The sequence below is a fragment of the Solanum dulcamara genome, chromosome 6 (assembly GCF_947179165.1).
Source record: "Solanum dulcamara chromosome 6, daSolDulc1.2, whole genome shotgun sequence".
Taxonomy (NCBI): Eukaryota; Viridiplantae; Streptophyta; class Magnoliopsida; order Solanales; family Solanaceae; genus Solanum; species Solanum dulcamara.
In genome coordinates, this window is record NC_077242.1 from 9769857 (window position 1) to 9792984 (window position 23128).

Consider the following 23128-nt stretch of genomic DNA (forward strand, 5'->3'; position numbering starts at 1 on the left):
TAGATGCTTCTGAGTGGGTGATCAAATTCTTATTGTAAAAAGGCCTATTATTACTTCTCGTTGGTCTGGAAGCAAGTTCTCCGCTAAATGGAATGGACCATATGTGGTACAAGAAGTATACACAAGTGGCGCTTACAAACTGGTTGACTCAAAAGGATTGCGCATTGGCCCCAATAATGAAAAGTTCATAAAGAGATACTATCCTTGAAGAAAAAAAACATGCTCCTTAAGGTACGAGCATAAACTGCATATTACTCCTAGCCCACAAGAGTATAAACTGTGCACGATATCAAAAAAAAATATCCGCTAGATTGAAAATCTTGAAAGAGGCGGCCTAGGCAAAAGTTAGGACACCAAAAAAAATCACTCTTTCAGAACTACGTTATGACTTGATCCTCTTCACTGAGGTACGTAGGCGCTTGGAATTATATTCTGAGTTCAGTCGCATGGGTATCCAAAAAACATATAGTCTCTTTTGACCCTCTTCGCCGAGGTCCGTGGTACTTAGAGTTACATCCTAAGTTTAGTCTCATAAGTTTAAAAGAAATGGGGCACGCTATTATTTAAGCATCACAATGTTCTTGTAGATTGTCATATATAACGTGTGAATTAAAGAAGGCCAATCAAGATAGAATTTGAATTGACTTTAAAAATATATTTGTACAAATCCGTAAAGTTATTAGCTGTGATTATTATACACAATGTAGTTTTATGAATCTTCTTTTTGGCTTCTCTACGCTGAGATATGAGTATTTTTAATAAGATCATGCGAATATGAATCTGTCAGTTTTCCTGCATGTGAAGTCCATTTTTAAAGTTTGTTTAGAGCGATCCTGAGGGACCTAAGATATAAATTTTGGATATGTTTTAGATTAAGAAGTTTTGTTTCTGATAAATTAAGTCTCTCCTGGCTTTGGTGCTCTCATGCAATGATATATCTCTTGTACTATCAAAACACACAAGGTGATAAACAACGATGTTTAGGGAAAAGTCCAAGCTTAATGCGATTACGTCAATGTATCAATATGAGTAAATAACTTTTGAAGATGAAACGTAAAATAAATGCTTAAAGAAATGTGCAATATTTTTGGTATGATGATTAGGAGTGAAAAGTACCCATGTCTTGGGAGGACAACTGTTACATTCAAAAGTCCAATCATCTAAACCAGAAAGTTCCCCTAATGATGGACACAGAGCAGCATATTGGCCAGCTAATGGCGTACCTACAAACAATTTGGTCTCCACCTCATTGTCCTTATGATCTGATACCACAAGGTATCGCAACTCTGAAGAAGAGAAAGTCAAATTTCTAAAGTAAGCCATAATTCAATCTGTAAAAAAAAATGTTTTATTAGCGCTTAAATTAGTAATTCAATAATCATGGTCATGAATCTCAATAATGAACGATTATATTCTTTGAGCATGAACTATGCCTAATCTAAATGGTGTAACGTCTTTATCGATCATGTAAAGTCTTTGCTTTAGATGGTGTAAAGTCCTTGGCTCGGACGACATGATACCTTCAACTCAAAGCATGTAAAGTATTTGCCTTAGACGGTGTAAAATCTTTGGCTTGGACTATGGGATGCCTTTGACTCAGACGGTGTAAAGTCTTTGCCACAAATCATATAAATTCTTTGCCTCAGACGGTGTAAAGTCTTTGGCTTGAACTATGTGATGTCTTTTACTCAGATGGTGTAAAGTATTTGCCACAAATCATATAAAGTCTTGCCTCAGATGGTGTAAAGTCTTTGGCTTAGACTATGTGATGTTTTTGACTCAGACGGTGTAAAATCTTTGGCTTAGACTATGTGATGTCTTTGACTCAGACGGTGTAAAGTCTTTGCCACAAATCATATAAAGTCTTTGCCACAAATCATATAAAGTATTTGCCTTAGACGGTGTAAAGTCTTTGGTTTGGACTATGTGATGCCTTTGACTCAGACGGTGTAAAGTCTTTTGCTTAGACTATGTGATGTATTTAATTCAATCGGTCTAAAGTCTTCATCAAAGGGCAAGGGCTGCCCGGTGCACTAAAGCTCCTACTATGCGTAGGGTTCGGGAAAGGGCCCGACCACAAGGGGTCTATTGTACGCAACCTTACCTTGCATTTCTGCCAAAGGCTGTTTCCAAGGCTTGAACCCGTGACCTCTTGGTCACATGGCAGTAACTTTACCAGTTATTCCAAGGCTCCCCTTCAAAGTCTTCGTCAAAGATAATGTAAAATTATTATCTCAAACAATGCAGCACCTTTGACTCCAATAGAATAAAAATTTATTGAATATGAAGTAATATTTTCACTTGTAAAAAAAATGGTCTAAACAAAAAAAACGTACCTCATATCTTGATGAACTCAAGAGTGTATGCAAAAAGGAGCATCAAAATTGTCAATGTCAATAATAAAAATAAATAAAAGGAGAGAGTCTATTTATAGACAAATATTGATGGTGATGGAATTCTTCTCCCAAAGTAACTAAATTACTTTTTGGGTTAAGACTCTAGTGGAATGGTACAAATTTATTCTCTCAAAATCCTAATTGGTTATGAAATTGTGAAATTGAGAAAATTTGGGTTATTCGTATTCTAAAAGGAGTGTGTCTTTTCTGAATTCTAATTGGATTATTATTATTATTATTATTATTATTATTATTATTATTATTATTATTATTATTATTATTATTTTATTTTATTTTATTTGGTTAGCAAATGCCTACCCTTTATTTTATTGATCTATATCCTATTCTAATTGTTTAATAATAATAATAAAAAAATAGCCACGTGATCAAGTCCAATTGGAGTCTCATTATTTACTCCAACTATGTCACTCTAATTGGAGGAACGTATTAATTTAATATGTTCATGGTGCATATTAAATTGCACGACATACTATTATCGTTTAGTTAATATTTCAAGCCCAGTCTTTGTATAAAATATTTCGACAAGACTTGAAATAGGGGGCATTTGTAAACATTAGAATTATATTGAATTTAAATTCATAAATTAATTTAGACTATATTAAATTTTAGAAAATAGTCCAAATGATATGCAATCCAAGTCAAATAAATGATCCACTAAAAGCACACCATGTGTCAAAGTTATGTGGCAATCCAAGTCAAATTAAATGAGCAACTAAAATCACACCACGTGTTAAAGTTATATGACAATCCAAGTCAAATTAAATGAGCCATTAGAATCATGTCATGTGTCAAAATTATGTGGCAATCCAAGTCAAATTAAATAAGCCACTAAAATCATGTCACGTGTCGAAGTTACGTGGCAATCTAAGTCAAATTAAATGAGTCACTAGAATAATGCCACGTGTATATGTGATATGTTCTAACTAATCAAATTAAAACTTTTCACCAAAGAAATCTGATTGGTCTGTTCAAACCAACCAATCAAATCACATCCTCATACCATTCCCTACAACTATAAGTAGGGGTCCTCATTATTCTCAGAGGACAATTTGAAAAAAGCAAGAAGCAAGAAGAGAGCTCGTGGATCAAATGCCACAAATTTTCTACAAAGCTACAAAATTCAAGTAATCAAATTCAAGCTCAAGTTCAAGATCAAGAACGAAGGAAAATATCAAGAAGTTCAAGATCAAGTTACTTGTTCATATTTATTATTCGTCATAAACATACAAGTGTTCGTGACGAATAACTCAAATCCAAAGACGAAGATTCAAGATCAAGCTATTCAAGCCCTTGACTCTAAATCAAATTCAAGTTCAACATATTTCATATCATTTGAAGAATCAGAGGATTATCATAGAGATTGTAACACACACTACATTTTGAAATCAAATATTACTCTTTCTTACTCCAATTTTCTGATATTGATTATTTATTTTTCTCGATCCGAAAATTTGTTGTTTACATTATTTTTCTATTCGATCCATACATGCAACCCAATAAAGCAGAATTAACATAGATGCTTGTGAATTGGCTGCCTGAAGCTGCTGGTAAAGTGACGAAGGAAAAAATACTAAGAATGAGATTATTGGGTTATTTGGGTCGGGTATTACATATTTGGTCCAATTTGACCCTCATTCCATATCAAATTTGTCCTATGCTTGCTTGTTTTATTAAAAAATGTTCTTAATGTTAGGTTATAATAATGGATGTCCACTTTATAATAGTGGAATCCTTTTGTATGAGCAATAATTATAGTGGTCCAATTGCCACTACAATTCATCTCTCAATTTGGCTATAAATTGTCAATGTTGACAATGAAATAATACACGAAAGATAGAAGAAAAGATAGAACACAGATACATACACACGATTTTCCTCTCTGTCTCTCTTCATTAACTTTTCTGTTACTATTTTTCTCTTTTTGTTGTCAAACTAGTATATTTCACAACACTTAATGTATTATAAATTATCAAAAATGCCATTCTTTCGTTTATTGAATCAGATTTGTGCCTAACATTATTTTCATACTCAAACTTATCTCTCCATTAATGACACAACTATATAATATTTAATTAAACAAGTGATCTTTATTTATTGGTTTCATTTTACCTGTTATGAATGAAAAAGTGAATTAGCTTAATTTTTTTAAAATGACTAATCCAAATTCCCTTTTAAGTTAAAACCACCAATTAAACAATAAGAATATCTCCAATTAAAATTTTGTTTAATATTTGCTTATTTACTGTTGTTTCTATATCGTAGCATATTGACAGTAGTACTTGATTTATACCAACCTTTTAAGAAAAAGTAGTTTGTAAATATGTTATATTAAACTATACACCTTTTTTTTTAATATCAAACACGAGGATGTTTTCTTAAACAAACAATAATAATCCTTGAAGAGAAATTCAATGGAGTCGACTGATTTTCCTATAGTATTTTTGGCAATTGGAAGGAAAGAAAGCACACAAGACAAGGTCAACTTTGTCGCAAACTAAGATTTACACTGGAAAGTAGTACCTAATCACATAAAAAGTTGGCTTTATTTGCTATTCAACTCCTTCAATCATCAAATTTGACAACTACAAATTACAATGGGATCAAAGTTTGATCGTATGGTGAAAAAATACACTTACAACAAACCAAGTACAAGATTTGGAATTTAAGACATCTCAAAGTGCAGGTTTAATAATGGCATAGTTAATGTTGACTAATAATGGATCATCATCACCTTTCAACATGCGCTCAAGCTTCTTGACAAATATTTCCATTGTAAAGGAAGAATAACACATAGGAACCACAATCCCATTTTCACCATTCTTATTTCTAAATGGTATGTAAAAACTAGCCAGACCAGGAATTGGTCCTACTCCTCCTTTAGCCTCTCCACCATACACCGCTTTTCCCCATCCAAAATCTACTTCTCCGAATCCCGCTCGAGTCACGTCTGACACGAGAAAAGTCCGAACCACAGCGAAATAGGGCCTCCTTTTCATCACCATCAAATCCGCTACTAATTTCATGTATTCTTCGGTCACGTCCGACTTGGCCTTCTTCACCAACTCGAGTGCATATCCTAGTGGATTTTTGCACAATTTATCTGCGGTCGTGAATGCCACGGGGGACGTAAAGGCATTGCCGTATAAGCCATTAGGCAAGGGTGGATTGAACTTGGAACGCGGATTGACAAGGCAAAGAACGCGAACTTCCTCTTCAGGATCGGGTTTTAGAGAAATCGTTCGACAGCGCCAAAGGAATGATGTGAGCGATTCAAATGTAGAACATTTGCGCAAATGAGGAAGGATGAATGGACGAAGTGCTGATGCAAGATAGTCAAATACTACAAAACGTGTTTTGAACGCGTAGTCAAGAAGGGAACAAAACGCATGTCAAAAAAGGAACAAAACGCATTTTGAACGCGTAGTCAAAAAGGGAGGTGCAATACGCGGATTTTACGCATTTCTAGTTTCTATAAATAGAGGGCTTCTTGCCCTCATTTAGATTATCCCACAAAAAAAAATACAATCCAAAAGAGTAAGAACACAAAGAGAACTATATACCATGATAAATATTGTAGTCTTGAGTGTCCTCTTTAGTGAATTGTTCTTTTTACAAGAGAGAATAGTTAATTGTTGTTTTCTCCTTGTATTTAAGAGCAGTGTACTCTCATATTATCATAGTAAGATCCTTCTACACCGTGGTTTTTTCCCACTATCTGTTTGAGGGATTTCCACATAAAATCTTCGTGTCTAATTTATTTTCATTATTTATTATCATATCAAACTTTAGTTGTAGTGCTTCCTCCCCCCAATAGTGGTATCAAAGCCCTCAGTTATTCTGTCTGTTTTATGCGAAGGTACTATTTGTGAATAGTAAAATTCGGTGAAAAGTACTATTCACGTGAATAGTAAATTTCGGTAACGATACAGTTTGTCATGATTGTTCGCAAAAATATTCAAAAATAATATAGAAGGGTATGGAGCAAATAACAATGTCGAGTACAATAAAGTTTGACGTTGAGAAATTCAATGGGACTAATTTCTCATTGTAGAAAATAAAAATAAGAGCGATATTGAGAAACGACAATTGCTTAGCTGCAATTGAAGGCTGATCCACATACTTTACTGATGATAGCAAGTGGAACGACATAGACAGCATAGCAGTTGCCGATCTACACTTGGCACTAGCTGATCAAGTGTTGTCTAGTGTGACTGAAAAATGGACGGCGAAGAAAATATGAGATACTCTTACGGGATTATATGAGGCCAAGTTTTTGCATCATAAAATCTTCTTAAAAAGAAGATTATATATACTCTTCGAATAGCAGAGTCCATGTCGGTTACTGAACACATCAATACTTTGAATACTCTATTTTCGCAACTTACAATAATAAGTTACAAAATAGAGGGGACTGAATGTGTAGAGCTTCTACTTCAAAGTCTGCCTGACTCGTATGATCTACTCATCATTAACCTGACAAACAATACGGATAATATAGTTTTCGATGAAATTGCAGCCGCTGTCTTAGAAGAAGAAAATCGGCGCAAAATAAAGAAGACAGAAAAGCAAGTTCGCAGCAAGCTGAAGCTTTGATGATGGTGAGAGAAAGACCACCGGAACGTGGCCCTAGTGGAAATCACAATTATGGTAGATCTCAATCAAGAAGTAAGAAGAATATCAAGTGTTATAACTGTGGCAAGAAAGGGCACTTTAAGAAAGATTGTCGGTTCAAGAAGAAGAGTGAACACCCTAAGTAATCAAATGCTCAAGGGAATGTTGCAAGTACCTCGGATCATGGCGATATTTTATGTAGTGAAGCAATATCAAATAATGAAGGAAGAAAATGTTTCACTAATGTCTGGATCATGGACACAGGAGCAACATGGCACATGACTTTCCAGAGAGAATGGTTCTATCAATATAATCCTATCTCAAGGGGGTCTGTGTTCATGGGAGATGATCATGCTTTAGATGTTATTGGTATTGGGTCTATCAAAATAAAGATGTATGATGTCACGGTACGCACCATCCTGGAGGTACGACATTTAAAAGACTTGAGGAAGAATCTATTGTCTTTAGGACAATTAGATGATAATGGATGTTCATATAAGACTCATGGTGGAGTCATGAAAATATCAAAAGGAGCACTTGTAATGATAAAAGCAGAAAAAATTGCTCAAATCTATATGTGCTTAAAAGTGAAACACACCAAGAAGGAGAAACATCAACCGCGTCAACAAGTTTATTTGAAGAATTAACGATGATTTGGCATCGTAAACTTGACCATATGTCGGAACGAGGTTTGAATATTCTTGTTGAGCAAAAGCTTCTTCTAGGGCTCAAAAATATTTCACTACCCTTTTGTGAGCATTGTGTTACCAGTAAGCAACATAGACTGAAGTTTAGCAGTTCCTTTGTTAAAAGCAAGGAAATATTAAATCTGGTCCACTATGATGTCTAGCAAGCACTGGTGGATACCTAAGATGAGTGAAATATTTCGTGTCATTTATCGATAATTACTCCAAGAGAAGTTGGGTGTATCCAATTAAATTAAAAGAAAAGAAAATAAAACTAAAATTTTGGAGTAACGTACGCGATCGCGCGACTGAAGACTAATTTGTGCGGCACTTCGGGCAACCTTGACAGTAACGCTACCCTCGTCGTGCGGCTGACGTCCACTTCGCGCAACGATTTGCGCAAATTACGTAGTGTCCAAAAAAATGAGCATAATTTTTGGCACACAACTTGAATTGACGAACAGTCAAAAGCGATTGAAAGAAGACTTTATGGCTTTTCAATTGGTTGGTATTAAGTCGTAAAACACATACGAGTTCAGTATCTCTTTGTTCGTGAGAAGGTGGAAGAAGATAGTGTGGATATTCAGAAAATTCACACTAATGACAACTTAGCAGATATGTTTATGAAGCCGATCAACAGTAATAAGTTTATATGGTGTTAATCTTCTGTTGGCCTAGCAAAAACGTAATATTGCAGTGATTGGGTAGAAAAGATGGTGTGAAGACTTAATTGATTCTCAATTAAATCTTCAAGTGGGAGAATGCAAGATAGTCAAATACTACAAAACGCGTTTTGAACGCATAGTCAAAAAGAGAGGTACAATACGCGGATTTTATACGAATTTTACGTATTTCTAATTTCTATAAATAAAGGCCTCTTGCCTAATTTAGATCATCCCACAAAAAATAAATACAATCCAATAGAGTAAGAACACAAAGAGAGTTATACACCAAGATAAATATTGTAGTCTTGAGTATTCTCTTTAGTGAGTTGTTCCTTTTACAAGAGAGAAGTGTTAATTGTTGTTGTTTCCTTGTATTTGAGAGCAGTGTACTCCCATATTATCATAGTAAAATTCTTTTACCCTGTGGTTTTTCCCCTCTATTTGTTTGAAGGGTTTTCACGTAAAATTTTCGTATCCAATTTATTTTTATTATTTATTATCATATCAAACTTTAGTGATAGTATTTCTCCCCAACAGCTGAGACCTCAAAAGGTCCAAAAAAAGATTTATGAACCATGTCATCTAATGGGATAATTGTACCCTTTGTATCGGGAACTTCATCTTACTCGTGGTGTGTGCACGTCACTCGGAATGGATTTCGGGTGTTTAGCAATTCCCGACACCAGACTGGGAGTGTAGATAGAGCAGATGCCCCGCGTGCCATTTCGCCGACGACAGTCATGAATTCAACAAGACCAGTTGCATCACTCATCGTGTGGTTTAATCGCACCGCAAATATGAAACTACCACACTTGAGGCGAGTTACATGCATATAATTAATTGATATATCCGTTAATTAACAATCAAATATTGATAATTAACAAAGAAAAAAGTTAATTTATGTGAATGTATTTATTTGGACACGAATTTTTTGTCACAAAAAAAGGCAGCATATGCACGCACTACTCATAAAAGGCAAACACAAAATCCCCTTGATCATGATTCCTAGACAACGATCTCACACGCTAATAACTGGGTTCAAAATTTAATACTGATAAAAATAACTACCTGAATAAGAAGCAGAGGACAATTAAGAATTCCAGCAGAGCCAGGAACATCATAAAGAAGCTCTTCCAAACACGGAAATGGAGGCTGAAGTTTATCTCCAAATTCTTCAAGCGTAACATCAGCATCCGCCTCCACGAACATAACTCCCTCACCGGTACAATCCACCATCAGTTTCCGGCCATTTCCCTCCCGAAGCCGACCAGCAAACGGGTAGTAAAAAACAAGTGTTTCAGCTATAGCTTTTTTAATAACTTTTACAGGGTCATGATTTCCTCCCATAGAAAAATCCGAATTCGAATCCTTATGATAAAAATTAATAACGGGAATTTGGAAGCGAAGACCCTCTTGATGATCAATGTCTGAGAGAAATTTAGTTTCACATGGAGTTGGCTTAGCTGGAACTATGAGCTCTGCTTTTTGCCTCCTCACTGTGAATACTAATTGTGATGATGATTGCTTAATTGGATCCATTATTGAATAAATTCAAATGAAGTAATCCAGATATGAAGAAGAAGATTTTGGATTAGTGTTTGTGTATATAATTTCCAAAACACAAAAGCTATATGTAGAGCAAATAACAGGGCTACTTGCATGTTAAAATAATGTAGCCGATTTTCATGAAACTGGACAGAAGAAGCATCGTTCGTGTCTGGGAATCTTTTTATGTTTTATATTACTATGTTAATCTCAATTTTATGTGATGGGTTTTAGCTGGGCATAAATTATAAGAAGAAAGTTTTTTTTTAAAAAAATAAGATTATGGTCAAGAATAAATTATAGATAATTATGTAACTATTAATCATCTCAATAACAATAATATATATATACCTAGTAATAGTTCTATAAGTGGAGTGTGAGAAGGTTGGATGTATTACACCTTACCCTTACTTTGGTGGTGTAAAGAAATTGTTTTAGATAGAACATTTGTTTAAGAAAATTATTCTCAAAACAATTTAGGTTTTTGAAAGAAAGTCTAATAGACGTGGGAAACTAAAAGAAATGCAAGAGTAAAACGCTATTATGAAAATATTGAGAAAGAAAAGTAGATATAGAGCCCGTTTGGATTGACTTTAAGTTGGTCAAAACTAACTTAAAGCTCCTTTTTAACTTTTGGACGTGTTTGCCTAATGCTGACTTTAAGCCATAAAGTTCTTAAAGTCAGTCAAAAATGAAAAGTTAGGATTCCTAACTTTTTTTTTCCAAAGTGCTTAAAGTCATTTTCTTTGACCATGGAAATTACTTTTATATCCCTTATATTTTAACTAAATTTCTAAACTACTTTTTTTTATTCTTTTAACCCTAAAATTCACATCATAAGCACTTTTATCCAAACACTCAACTGCTTATTTATAAAAATAACTTTCAGCACTTCAAAGTTCTAAAAGCACTTCATACATAAAAGTTACTTTTTTTAAGTCAATCCAAACGGGCTCATAGTAAAGTAATAAAAATAACCAAAGTAATAAGAGTAGTAAGTTACTACAAATTATCTCATTAAGGTCAAATGAGAAGTTTAAAATTAAATCATTGAGAGTACTGATTAATAAAAAGATACTCCCTTTGTTATAATTAGTTTGTCATCTTTTGACATAAATTTAAAATATGTCAAATGTATCAAAATACTCTTTAATTTTATGGTCTTAAAAATGTCATTCGAAAAAAATTAAAATTAAAGAATTGTTAAAAAAAGAGAGATATTTTTTAAAATAAATTAGAAAAAAATATGGAATAAATAAAATGAAATGGAGGAAGTATTTTTTTGAAACTAAAATTAAAAGAAGAAGAAAGTAACACAAGAGTGAGTAATGGTATTTCTCTTTCGTATGAGTCGGTCAATTTTTAGTTTTATAAACTTACTAGCTAACATGGAAATGGTTGTTAGAATCTATTGTCAAAGTTCCATGTCTGCTGCATTTATTTACTTTATATTAGGATTTGAAAAAGTTTTCACACTCCTCCCTTAATCTAGGATGTGATTTAAGTGGATGAAATTGATTTTTAATAAGATTAGTCAGACTCTAAGAGTATCGAACATCGGGTGAAAAAACAAAACAAAAAGTTTTCATACTCAACAATCATTAGTAGTACTGATTTCTTTTTTTCAAGTTGATTTCTTCAATTGGTTAAAGACCATTGAAGTTTTTGAAATGGTAGATATATGAAAGTGTATGGAAATATAACTGTAGTGTCGACCAAAGTTTAAGCTTGTATGTCTTCAATAAGGTAATGTTTAACTTAAAAGAGTAATATTTTTGTACGCGCTATTCTCACTTCACTTATAAGTCAATTATTTAAGGCGAGAACCTAAAGCATGTGACATGTTATAATTGGTTGCATATAAACATTCTATAAAATGCATTTTTGGGTCCTCATTTTATGTCACGGAGTTGTTATGGTTTAAATATTTTACTATGAAATAAAAAAATTTAACATCTAAATTAGTAATCAAAAATAATATTTTCCACTCTCATACTCTGAACCGGTTCACATAAATTGAGACATATGTATAGAAGAAACTATACCAAAGCTGCATGTAAGATTTGGCATATAAAAGAAACTCTACGGCCTTTAATTTGCCAAGACATTTTGGATGTAGTAGTAAAAATCATTGCACACGATTAACCTCTCAAAGTGCAGGTTTGATAATGGCATAGTTTGTGTTGCTTAATGGATCATCACCTGTCAACATGCCATCGAGTTCCTTAACGAATATTTCCATTGCAAAGGCAGGCAAACATATAGGGACCACAATTCCATTTTCACCATTCTTGTTTTTAAATGGTATGTAAAAACTAGCCACACCAGGAATTGCCCCTACTCCTCCTTTAGCCGGTCCACCATACACTGCTTTCCCGCATCCAAAATCCACTTCTCCGAATCCAGCTCGAGTCACGTCCGACACGAGATAAGTCCGAACCACAGTGAAATGGGGCCTCCCTTTCATCACCATCAAATCCGCTACCGATTTCATGTATTCTTCGGTCACGTCTGACTTGGCCTTCTTCACTAGCTCCAGTGCGTATCCTAATGGATTTTTGCACAATTTAGCCGCGGTCGTGACTGCTACCGGGAACGCAAAGGCGTTGCCGTAGAAGCCATTAGGCAAGGGTGGATTGAACTTGGAACGTGCATTGACAATGCAAAGAACGCGGACTTCCTCTTCAGGATCGGGTTTAAGAGAAATGGTTCGACAGCGCCAGAGGACTGATGTGAGCAGTTCAAAAGTGGAACATTTGCGCAAATGAGGAGGGATGAATCGACGAAGCGCTGAGACCTCCGAAGGGCCAAAAAAGAAAGATTTATGAACCATGTCATCTAATGGGATAATTGTACCCTTTGTATCAGGAACTTCATCGTACTCGTGATGTGTGCAAGTCACTCGAGGTGGATTTCGTGCGTTTAGCAATTCTCTGCACCAGACTGGGAGTGTAGACGGAACAGATGCCCCGCGTGCCATTTCGCCCACAGCAGTCATGAATTGGACAAGACCGGCTGCATCACTCATCGTGTGGTTCAATCGCAGTGCGAAAATGAAACCACCACACTTGAGACGAGTTACCTGCATATAATTAATTGATATATTCGTTAATTAACAATTCAAATATTGAAAATTAACAAAAAGTTAAAACCCTTCACATTTTGAACTTTATGGGTTCATGATTCTAAGACAACACTAGTAATAGAGTTCAAAACTTAATAACTAGTAGTACATATTTAAGTTACCTGAATAAGAAGCAGAGGACAATTAAGAACTCCAGCAGAGCCAGGAACATCATAAAGAAGCTCTTCCAAACACGGAAATGGAGGCTGAAGTTCATCTCCAAATTCTTCAAGCGTAACATCAGCATCCGCCTCCACGAACATAACTCCCTCACCGGTACAATCCACCATCAGCTTCCGGCCATTTCCCTCCCGGAGCCGACCAGCAAACGGGTAGTAAAAAACAAGCGTTTCAGCTATAGCCTTTTTAATAACTTTTACAGGGTCATGATTTCCTCCCACAGAAGAAACCGAATCCTTACGGTAAAAATTAATAACGGGAATTTGGAAGCGAAGACCCTCTTGATCATCAATGTCTGAGAGAAATTTAGTTTCAAGTGGAGTTGGCTTTGCTGGAGGTATTAGCTCTGCTTTTTGCCTCCTCACTGTGAATACTAATTGTGATGATGATTGCTTAATTGGATTCATTATGAAGAAGAAGAAGAAGAATATTTTGGTTTAGTGTTTGTGTACATAATTTCCCAAACACAAAAGCTATATATAGAGGATTAGAGGTAGCAACAGGGTTATTTACATGTTAAAATAATGTAGCCTATTTTCATGAAATTGTGTGACACTGTGATAGTAAGTGGACAGAAGAAGCGTCGTTAGTGGTAAGGAAATTTTTTATTATAGTTTAGACTTTAGAGTATATTATTGTACCTAAATGTACCTAAATTTGTGGACAAGAATAAATCACAAATAATCATCTAACTAAAAATCATCTCCAACAACACAACATACCTTAGTATAGTACTAGTTAAGTTAATGGTTGTCTGTTTTTTGTGAATTTCAACATTTCATGGTAATTGCTTTGGACTGCATTGACTTGAAATAGACTTGCCACTTTGTGTGGATTTGAATATTTTTTTAAAAAAGTGTTCATATTCAACAACGAAATTTCCCTTAAAAGAAATTGCTTTCTCACCTACTAGTATTAGTTTTCTAAAAGGAAATTTGGTGGTGATTTCTTCAAATGACTATTTTCTTAGAATTTTCAAGTTTGGAAGTTAGAATCCTCATGCACTGACTTAAGAGGGGGGTGGGAGGGGCCGTGGGAGCGACTAAATGTAATATATATTTTTTGAAATAGCTGTATATGATAAAATTTAAATTATGTTAAATACAGAAATTGTAGTCCTCATTGATTAGGATTTTAATAGCCGAATAAGTTAGAAATTCAGAAGCCATTGATGGCTCTCGAACGAATCACTTGACCTGATCACACATTTATTTATTCAGGGGAAGACTTTGTTTAAGAGAAAAATAAATTTTGGTGGGCTAACTCAATCAACAATCTCAATAATTCTAATAAAAAACATAGTTTGAAAGAAAACTAATCAAGAGTTAAAGACATCAAAGCAAATCCATCACTATCTAGTCTATGAAACCTCTATCTCTACTATCTAAATGGTGTCAATGACAAGTTCATAGCTACCTAAAAAGAACTACTCATAGGCAATAGAAAAATGAATATGATCCCCCCGAAAGCAAGGAGGTCTCACCACTATCAGGAAAGAAATAGATTTTCAACGAAGCGCCTGTTGATGATCTCTAATACCTATCCCTGCATCATAAAACGATGCAGGCCCAAATGAATGTCAGTACGTGGAATGTACGAGTATGTAATATGGCAGAATAAAACAACAATACATCAAAGATACTCAAGATAGAATGAAACACACCCCACTTAATATGATATGCAAGTATAAAATATAACAATGCTTTAAGAAGGACTCCGTAATATGCAACTTGTTCAAAACATGTCATATACTTTCATGCACAATCTGAGAGTCTCTCTTAACCGACAACAATTCCACCACCTATAAGTAGATGGTGTACAATGAAACGACATTTTTGCCACGTCCGTCCAATACTTGCCAAGGTAAAGGATGAATCTATCAATCTTGGATCCACAATCAATCAAGTCTTATCTTGTCAGGACAATAAAAGGAAAACATCCGACTTAACGGTTCAATCCTCTCCTATGCTGGTTACGTAGTTATTGAGTTTTACTCTCACCCAATTCGGTGCTCGATACTACTACCAAGAGTCAATATGCTCTTGCAACTTAAATCAATCAGTTCAATTTCGACTAATCTCATTGGACTCTCATCAAAACTCAATCTCGTTTCAATCATTATATTCTTTCAAATCAATTCAATCTAATTTATTCATTTAGATTAAATACTCAACTTTTTTAAGTCTCTTTAAAACATGCAATCTCGATTCAAAATAATGCATAGTGAAAGCAGGATCAAAATAGTTATACTCTTAAAGACTCCGTCAATTCAACTCGGGCTTGGCTCATGCTCAAATCATCAAGTTCTTTCAGAAAAAATATATTTTCAAAATCAATCATAACTTATTAAAACTCTGTCTCAAAACCATCATTTATGCTATAAATATTCATGTTCAAAATAATGAAAACTTTCAAAGACTTCTCAGACTCAAACGATGTAAAAACTCAAAATCTTGTAAAAGCAATGCTCAAAATCAAATATAATCCTCAATTAGGGTTCATGTGAATGAAGACACAAACATGCATCCAAATCAAATACTCAAACCATTAGCAATATCAATACGTATTTAAATAAGTACAAAAAACTTAAAAAGACAATAGATAACTAAAGAATTCAATTTAGAAAACTCTAAAACTCCAACTCAACTCAACTCGAATCAATAAAAATGAAAGAGCATGTGGAAGAACTCAATCCAACGTTGTGTTAGCCTTACATACCTGAAAGAATTAGATTCTTGAAGAATTTTGAATAACTCAACAAATGCTCTTGACAGGTTTGATGATCGCTAACGCACACAAAACCAATCTCATAACTTTTTTTGGAAAGAGAAAACGAGCGAAACGAACCCTAGCTTTTTCTCCTCTCCTTAGACCTATGTCTCTAGTTAGATTGCGTAAAAAGGGACTTAGGAAGGCTAAGAAACCCTTATTAGGTTGAAAACGACCTATATCAGTCATGGGTTAAGTATAGGAAGGGTGGAGAAAAAGATCAGAATGACCCTCATTGAAACTAAAAAATGTACGAAAAATTTACACATAAATCTCATTCCACGAATGTGTTTTATGACCAAAAAAGGTAAATAACGAATGCATTTTATGAATAAGGGATAAAATGAACTATGTTGGGACAGGTTCGCGATGCGGTCCTGTCGCGCACATTTCTAGAATTGCAAATTTTGCCTTGAGAAATTATCTTTAGATTCAGTTGGCCTAAAATTCAATCGAGACCACTTTCCCACATGATTTTCCCTTGATTGAAATTTCGGACCTTGAATTGGCCGAAAAAGTTAAGGATGGTGCGTTGTGCGAGCATTCTTTAATCTAGGGGTATTTTGGTAATTTTATCGAGTGTAACATTTATCTCCGTGCAAGTCACCATAGCAGGCTGAACCCCTCTATGGCGGGGCCGCTATTACAATCTAAGGGTAGTGTAATGGGACAGTCTCGGGATTTCTGCAACTTCATTTTTGAAGAGCTAGGGGCGATTTAGGGCTATTTTCTTTCAATTTTTCACCAATTCCTTTGGTAAAGGTAAGTTAATCATTCCTCTAACTTGTAATTCGATTCTTAAACCTTAGAATGCATGGTAATTCTCTTAGGAAAAGGTTTTGACCTGAAATTAATGGTGAAAAAGCTCTAGTTGGGTGAGATGATCATAAAATTAGCCAAGGTTAGGATTTTGATATAATCCAGGTATTTTAGGCCATTGTTCATTGATTATTGAATTCTTTGTTTGTTTTAGACCAAGAATGAGCCAAAGCATTAGAAAAGGAGAAAGCTCCAGTTATTTAGAGTTTCTAAGACTTATTTCAAGGTAGGTGATGGTTGTGTTTTTCCGCTTGTGTTACATGTGATTTTTAATGCATGCATGATATATGACTAGGGAAAAGAAAAGAACATGAATTGAAATGATATTCTATGATCAAATTGCATGCAATAAATGTATTATTTGGTTGTACAAGTATGTGTGCTACATTGTGGTTTGTGACTATGATTTGTGACTTCATATGTGACTTCATAGACAGGATCTTGTTGTGTGAAATAGATAGGTAAGAGTATATTGGTGTTTTCTTGGTAGGATTTAATGAAAATGTGGATGTAGAGATGCTAAGGTAGGCATGAAAATTCTTAGGTGATTATGACTTCAAGGGAGCCATAAAGTGGTTAAAATGATAGGCTTGAATACGTGGTTATAGGTATATGGGTGAAAGTAGTAGGCTATTGATGACTTCTTATTAAGGGTTTCAAGTGAGTGTATTAGAGTGGTTATAGAACTAGGCCTGAATGTGGTATTGATGGCATGTGGGTGAATGTATGATATATTGAATGTTTCGTTATTAGGTCTTGAAGTTTGTGAAATATGGTAGTAAGGGGTAGTACTCTTGGAGTAGATCTTCCTATAGAGGTATAAGGTCCTAAGGCTTTTTGGTAAGGTGGCCTATGAATGTGATTTGTCATTGGAGTTAGCCTTCATTCATCCGGGGTTTCATGTGTCTTTGTTGAGAAAATGTGCGGGAGCTCGTAGCTCCATATGCCTTTGGAGATATTGTATGTTGAAGAGAATTTGACCTATGAAGAGGTTCCGATTGAAATTCTAGACCGGCAAGTCAAGAGATTGAGGAACAAAGAAGTTGCATCCGTTAAAGTCCTTAGGAGAAATCAATAAGTCGAAAAGTGCTACATGGGAAGCGGAAATGGCTATGATGAAATGTTACCCTCATCTTTTTCATTCTACTCAAGTCTAAGGTACTAAGTTACTCATGCTCAATGTTTAAGGCTCCTATGTTTCAGTTTTCTTAAGTCCTCATATGTATGCATGTTCATGAAGTTTAATTTTAAAGTCATTTTTTATAGTAAGTATAAAGATCTCATATTTTATGCATTGCGAGTGTCATTTTGTTCTTGTTGGGTTGCTAGTCCTCATGCCATGTCCCCTTTTAGGCTAATGATTCACATTCGAGGACGAATGTTCCTAAGGGGGAGATATTGTAACACCTCGAAATTTTTTATGCCAAGACCCGAACTATTCTTTGAAGGCGTATAGGCTTGAACTCATCGAATTCTAATTTTACATATGAGTTAAGATCAATTAATAAGTATTTGAAGGTATTAGATGTGTTTTAGGGTCATGAGGGATCTGTAACACCAAGTCAAATCCAAATAATTTCTATCGGCTAAGTTTTCGAATGAGTCTATATAAGGGTCAACTTCAAATGACCATATCTCCTAGCATATAACGAATTGGGTGGCCATGACCTATCAAATTAAAGGTATTTGAGTCCTCTTTTCAATGCCATCAAGTTTTCCTCATTTCGAGTTTAGAGTTAAAAGGTATGATCATTTTATCAAAGACTACCGCTGCAGTAGTTTTGGGTGATGGCGCGGCGCCACCATCGCGCCTGTAGGTTTTTTAGCCGGTTTTCTAGATTTCGAGGGGAATTTTAGTCTTTTCTTGTGTTTTAACCAAAGTGGAATCGTTTTGGAGGCTGAATCCTCCTATCTAAAGATCCAAAAACTTCTAAACCCTCATTCTTTATAATTAGACTCAATATACTAAATTCTCCTCCTCTCAAACTCTCCCAAGTGCTTCAAGGCAAGGTTAGATTTTCCAATTCAAGACATTCAAGTCTCAATTCTTCCTCAAGTTCCTATAGAGATTTTGTGTCCCCAAGGTATGTGGGTTTTCATCAATGAGTTCTTCCACCCATGTAGCCCAAATATTTTCTCAACTTAGTATTTCAATTTTAAATGATGAAATCTTATGGGATTTTACATGATGGTACCAAAAGCATAGATTATGGTATATTTTAAATTTATTTACTCCTATTGATATATATGTATATTGACTCTCAATTTCAAGTGATGAGTTTTTATGAATTTTCATACTACGATTTCAAATGTATAGATTCTTGAATATTTGAAGTTTATTTGCCTATGTTGACTTATTGTGATTCTTATTTACATGAAATGGATGATTTATCAAGGTCCTTCTATGAAGGCTCGAAAGTAATTTTAAATTATATCGGTGGGTTATTTTAAGATGTTTAAATGATAAATTCTTTCACTCTCATGCATGTTAGCATTGATTTAAATGACTTGAAAGTTGATTGCTTTGAACCCACCTAGTTTCCTATGGTAAAGTAAAGTTGAAATGAAGTATGACTCCAATGAATGTTATGAAGTAAAGGTTTATGAAGGGGAGTCTTTATGAAATGATTGATTAATGAAAGAGCTTCTTAGCCAAAGTAAAGTTTCAATGTGAAAGGACAATTCTCACATTGAATCAAATAAAATGTTTAAGGTTATGATATGACATGATTGACATCCCTATAGGCCACCAATGCTTTTGAACATTTTTTCAAAATGGAAGGTCCGATTAGCATGGTACCCAGAATGCCATCACTGATTGTAGACCTAATTTTCTTATAAATCAAGGTTCATTAGTAGAACGGTAAATAGGGCATGACAATCATGATGATATTATAAACCAAAGGTTTTAATGAGCTATTCCACCGATGATGATTTGATGTCTAAAGTTATATAATGCTTATGTTATTATGATAGATAAATGTTATTCTGTGGGATTAACCTAGTACCGAATGTAGCATATAGATGGGGACTCGCCTAAGGGGTCCTTAAGTAAAGTCTCATGTTGCATTAACTATGTGCCACCATAGGAGCCCTTGTCGGCTAGGCCTTTGTAGCCACCAAATGTTAAATAATTGAATGTAAACTGAATGGAATTCTACCCGGCAAGTAGTCTCCCCGTGCCAATGTAGGGGCTTATGTTGGATTCCATGTAATAGCTCGCATGGTCTTAAATGTCGGTTATGGTCACTTCTCCACAAAAATAAATATTTTAAGGCTTCATAATGTCTTATGCATGCATTCACTTATGCATATTGCTTACTCATGTCTCTCTTATGTTCTTCATTTCATAGCATACTCACATACTTAGTACATTCAAAGTACTAACGCATATTTTTGCCTACATAATATCACCATGTAGGAACCGACGTCGCTCCTCGACATCCTCCATGTGGCTAGCTCGAATTAGTTTGAAGATTGCTTGTGGTGAGTTTCCATGGTTCGGGAACAACATCCTTTTTATTCTAAGCTTATGTTATGTAGAACATTAAGACTTTTATTAAGACACTTCTTGACACTTATTTTGAGGGTGAGCTAGGGACATGTCTTAGCCCCCGCCAAGTCTTTAATGTAGAAGGTATGGTTGGACATAGAAAAAGATGTTATGTTGTCTTTGACTCTTATTAAATGTGAAGCCCCTTAGTCCCTACACCCCTTTTGTTTTCCGCTTGTTTTGCTTATCATTACCAAGGAAATGCTTAATGAATGCTAAGAGACTTGGGTGAGATACCTCCGGGTGTCTCATTCGCCGTGTCACGTTTAGGCCCTAGGCTTAGGTCGTGACACTCCTATAGATTTGTATTGTGATAATCAAACAACTATATAAATAGCCTCTAATCCTATATTTCATAAGAGGACCAATCATATAGAAATAGATTGTTATTTTGTTAGAGAGAAAATCGACAGTGATCTGAAGCATCCTCAATTTATTCCTACAGCAACTTACAGATGTGCTAACAAAAGGTTTAGGAACTGCTCAACATCAACGTAAATTTTCAAACTTGGTCTGCTCAATATTTTTCACATACCAATTTAAGGGGGTGTGTTAATTGTTGCTTAGTCAGTTAGGTAACAAACTAACAGAAGCTAGTTAGTTAATTACAAGTGGGGCATTAGTGTATTTTCATCTTTAGAGATTAAATCGATGTAACTCTATATAAAGAGCATATACTGAATATCATAAGCAACAATGAATAAACAATACTGATTTCTTCTTATTATTCTTATACTCTCCATCATAGTAGCTAGTTTAATAAAAGTTTTCAATTTTTAACAAAAAATATTTCACCCGTCAAAGTAAGACTTCTCATCATGAATTCATATTTCTCTCAAAAGGGTCGTTTGATTGGAAATAAATTATCCCAAAATTAATTATTCTGAAATTAGCTATCGTGAGATAAGTTATCCCATCATGTATATGGGATAACTTATTCCATCACTATGTTATAAATGGTGTGATAAATTATTCAAAACTTGACAACCAAATAAGACACAAAAATTTTATCACTGAATTATTTTTTTAATCCTAAAACTATTTATTTTTATGAAAAGTTACCTAAATACACAACTTAGTTTACCGTACGTATTCTCTAAAATTCCCTACCATTTGAAAAAATTACAAAAATTCATATTCTCTCCTATTCTCGGATACATGATTTTACGCGATGTATCGAGACGTTGGATACGTCACTTTACACGATGTATCGATCGGATACATCACTTTACGTGATCTATCGGAATGTTGGATACATCATTTTATGCGATGTATCGATCGGAGACATCACTTTATGCGATATATCAGGACGTTTTGGGATGTATCCGAATAACATCAAATTTAAGAAATTTTGAAATTCAAAAAAGAATAAAAATAAAATATAAGTAACTTTTAACACTATAAAATTTGTGTAATCCTTCCTTGTTTTTATCCGTCACATGAAACAACCCCAAAATGTTTAATTTCTTCAACTTGAACACATTTCTTTCGATAAAATATTTAAGCAACAAACAATACAACAATAATGAACCTTTTTTTTCCCACTTTTTTTTCAGTGCGGCTGCTCAACCCACAATTCAAAAGTCTGACATCCTAATTATTCCCCTACAATCATGTCCTCAAATAAGAGAGTTAGACAGTGCTCAGTGGACATGGACGCAATCGCAAAAGGAATTGTTTTGTGAACATTTATTTTGTATTAACTTTTAATTCGCGTTAAAAAAAATTTATTTGGAAATAAAATATTTTTATTTAAAGTAATTCATTAATGAAGTTCAAACTTGAGATTTTTATTAATAATGAAAAAATATTTACCGGTCAATCACAATTTTAATTGTCTGAATGACATTTGATATATATAGATAAGATAAGAAGCATTATTACTTTATGAAGTTCAAGAATAGTATAGATAGAAAAGAACTAGTTTCCTTGGCATATATAATAAAATAGATATACACAAGTGATGTTAGTGACTATTTACATAATTAGATTACTTATTATGTAATTATAAATAAATTTTTTTATGATAAATAACATTATAAATAAAATTTATTGATAGTATAAGGATTATATAAATTTCATAGTGTTAAGAGCTAATTACATCGTATCTTTATTTTTTTCCAAATTACAAAAAAAAAAAAATTTGGTGGAATTCGGATACATCACGTATTTCTTGATATATCACGTAAAGTGATGTATCCGATCGATATCCCAATACATCAAGTAAGTGATGTATCTGGTCGATAAATCGTGTAAAGTAAAGTATCTGACGTTCTGATACAAATACTTTAAAAATAAATTAGCCCAAATAAATTAGTACTATTATATATTACATATAGATACACATGTTCTTTTTACCAAACACAAATTGAAGATTTTTGCGAAATAAAGTGAACTAATTCAATTTTATTCGCGATAAACTCATCATTTTCACCAAGAAAAATTAAGAGAAATTAAACTGAAATGTGAAAGTTTTGAATGAAGAGGACTTTCGATTCTTAAGGATGACAATAATATTTATTTATTTAGGTTTATTTTTAAACTTTTTTTATTAAATAAGTTATTTTTTTAATATGAAGAAATTAATATAAAAAAGAGTAAATTTATCAAAACGTAATTAATTTATATTTATTTTAAATAAATTTAAAGAATAATTTTAAAAAAATCAAAATAAGTGAGATAGATATAACATCATAAACTACAAAAAAAAATTGAATATTATAGAACCAAACCTGAAGGACGGTCTCTTAAATTATTTC

At 34.0% G+C, this 23128-nt stretch overlaps 1 protein-coding gene and 1 pseudogene across 1 annotated transcript; both read right to left on the reverse strand.

Annotated features, from left to right (window-relative positions):
- Positions 1 to 4980: 4980 nt before the first annotated feature.
- LOC129892433 (benzyl alcohol O-benzoyltransferase-like) lies at positions 4981 to 9934 on the reverse strand (annotated as a pseudogene).
- Positions 9935 to 11885: 1951 nt separating this feature from the next.
- On the reverse strand, positions 11886 to 13702 carry LOC129892589 (benzyl alcohol O-benzoyltransferase). Its single transcript, XM_055968167.1, has 2 exons — positions 13171 to 13702; positions 11886 to 13006 (listed from the first exon to the last, which is right to left on the reverse strand). Exons 1-2 carry the CDS (start codon positions 13633 to 13635, stop codon positions 12074 to 12076), a joined length of 1398 nt encoding a protein of 465 aa, XP_055824142.1. The 5' UTR covers positions 13636 to 13702; the 3' UTR covers positions 11886 to 12073.
- Positions 13703 to 23128: the final 9426 nt, after the last annotated feature.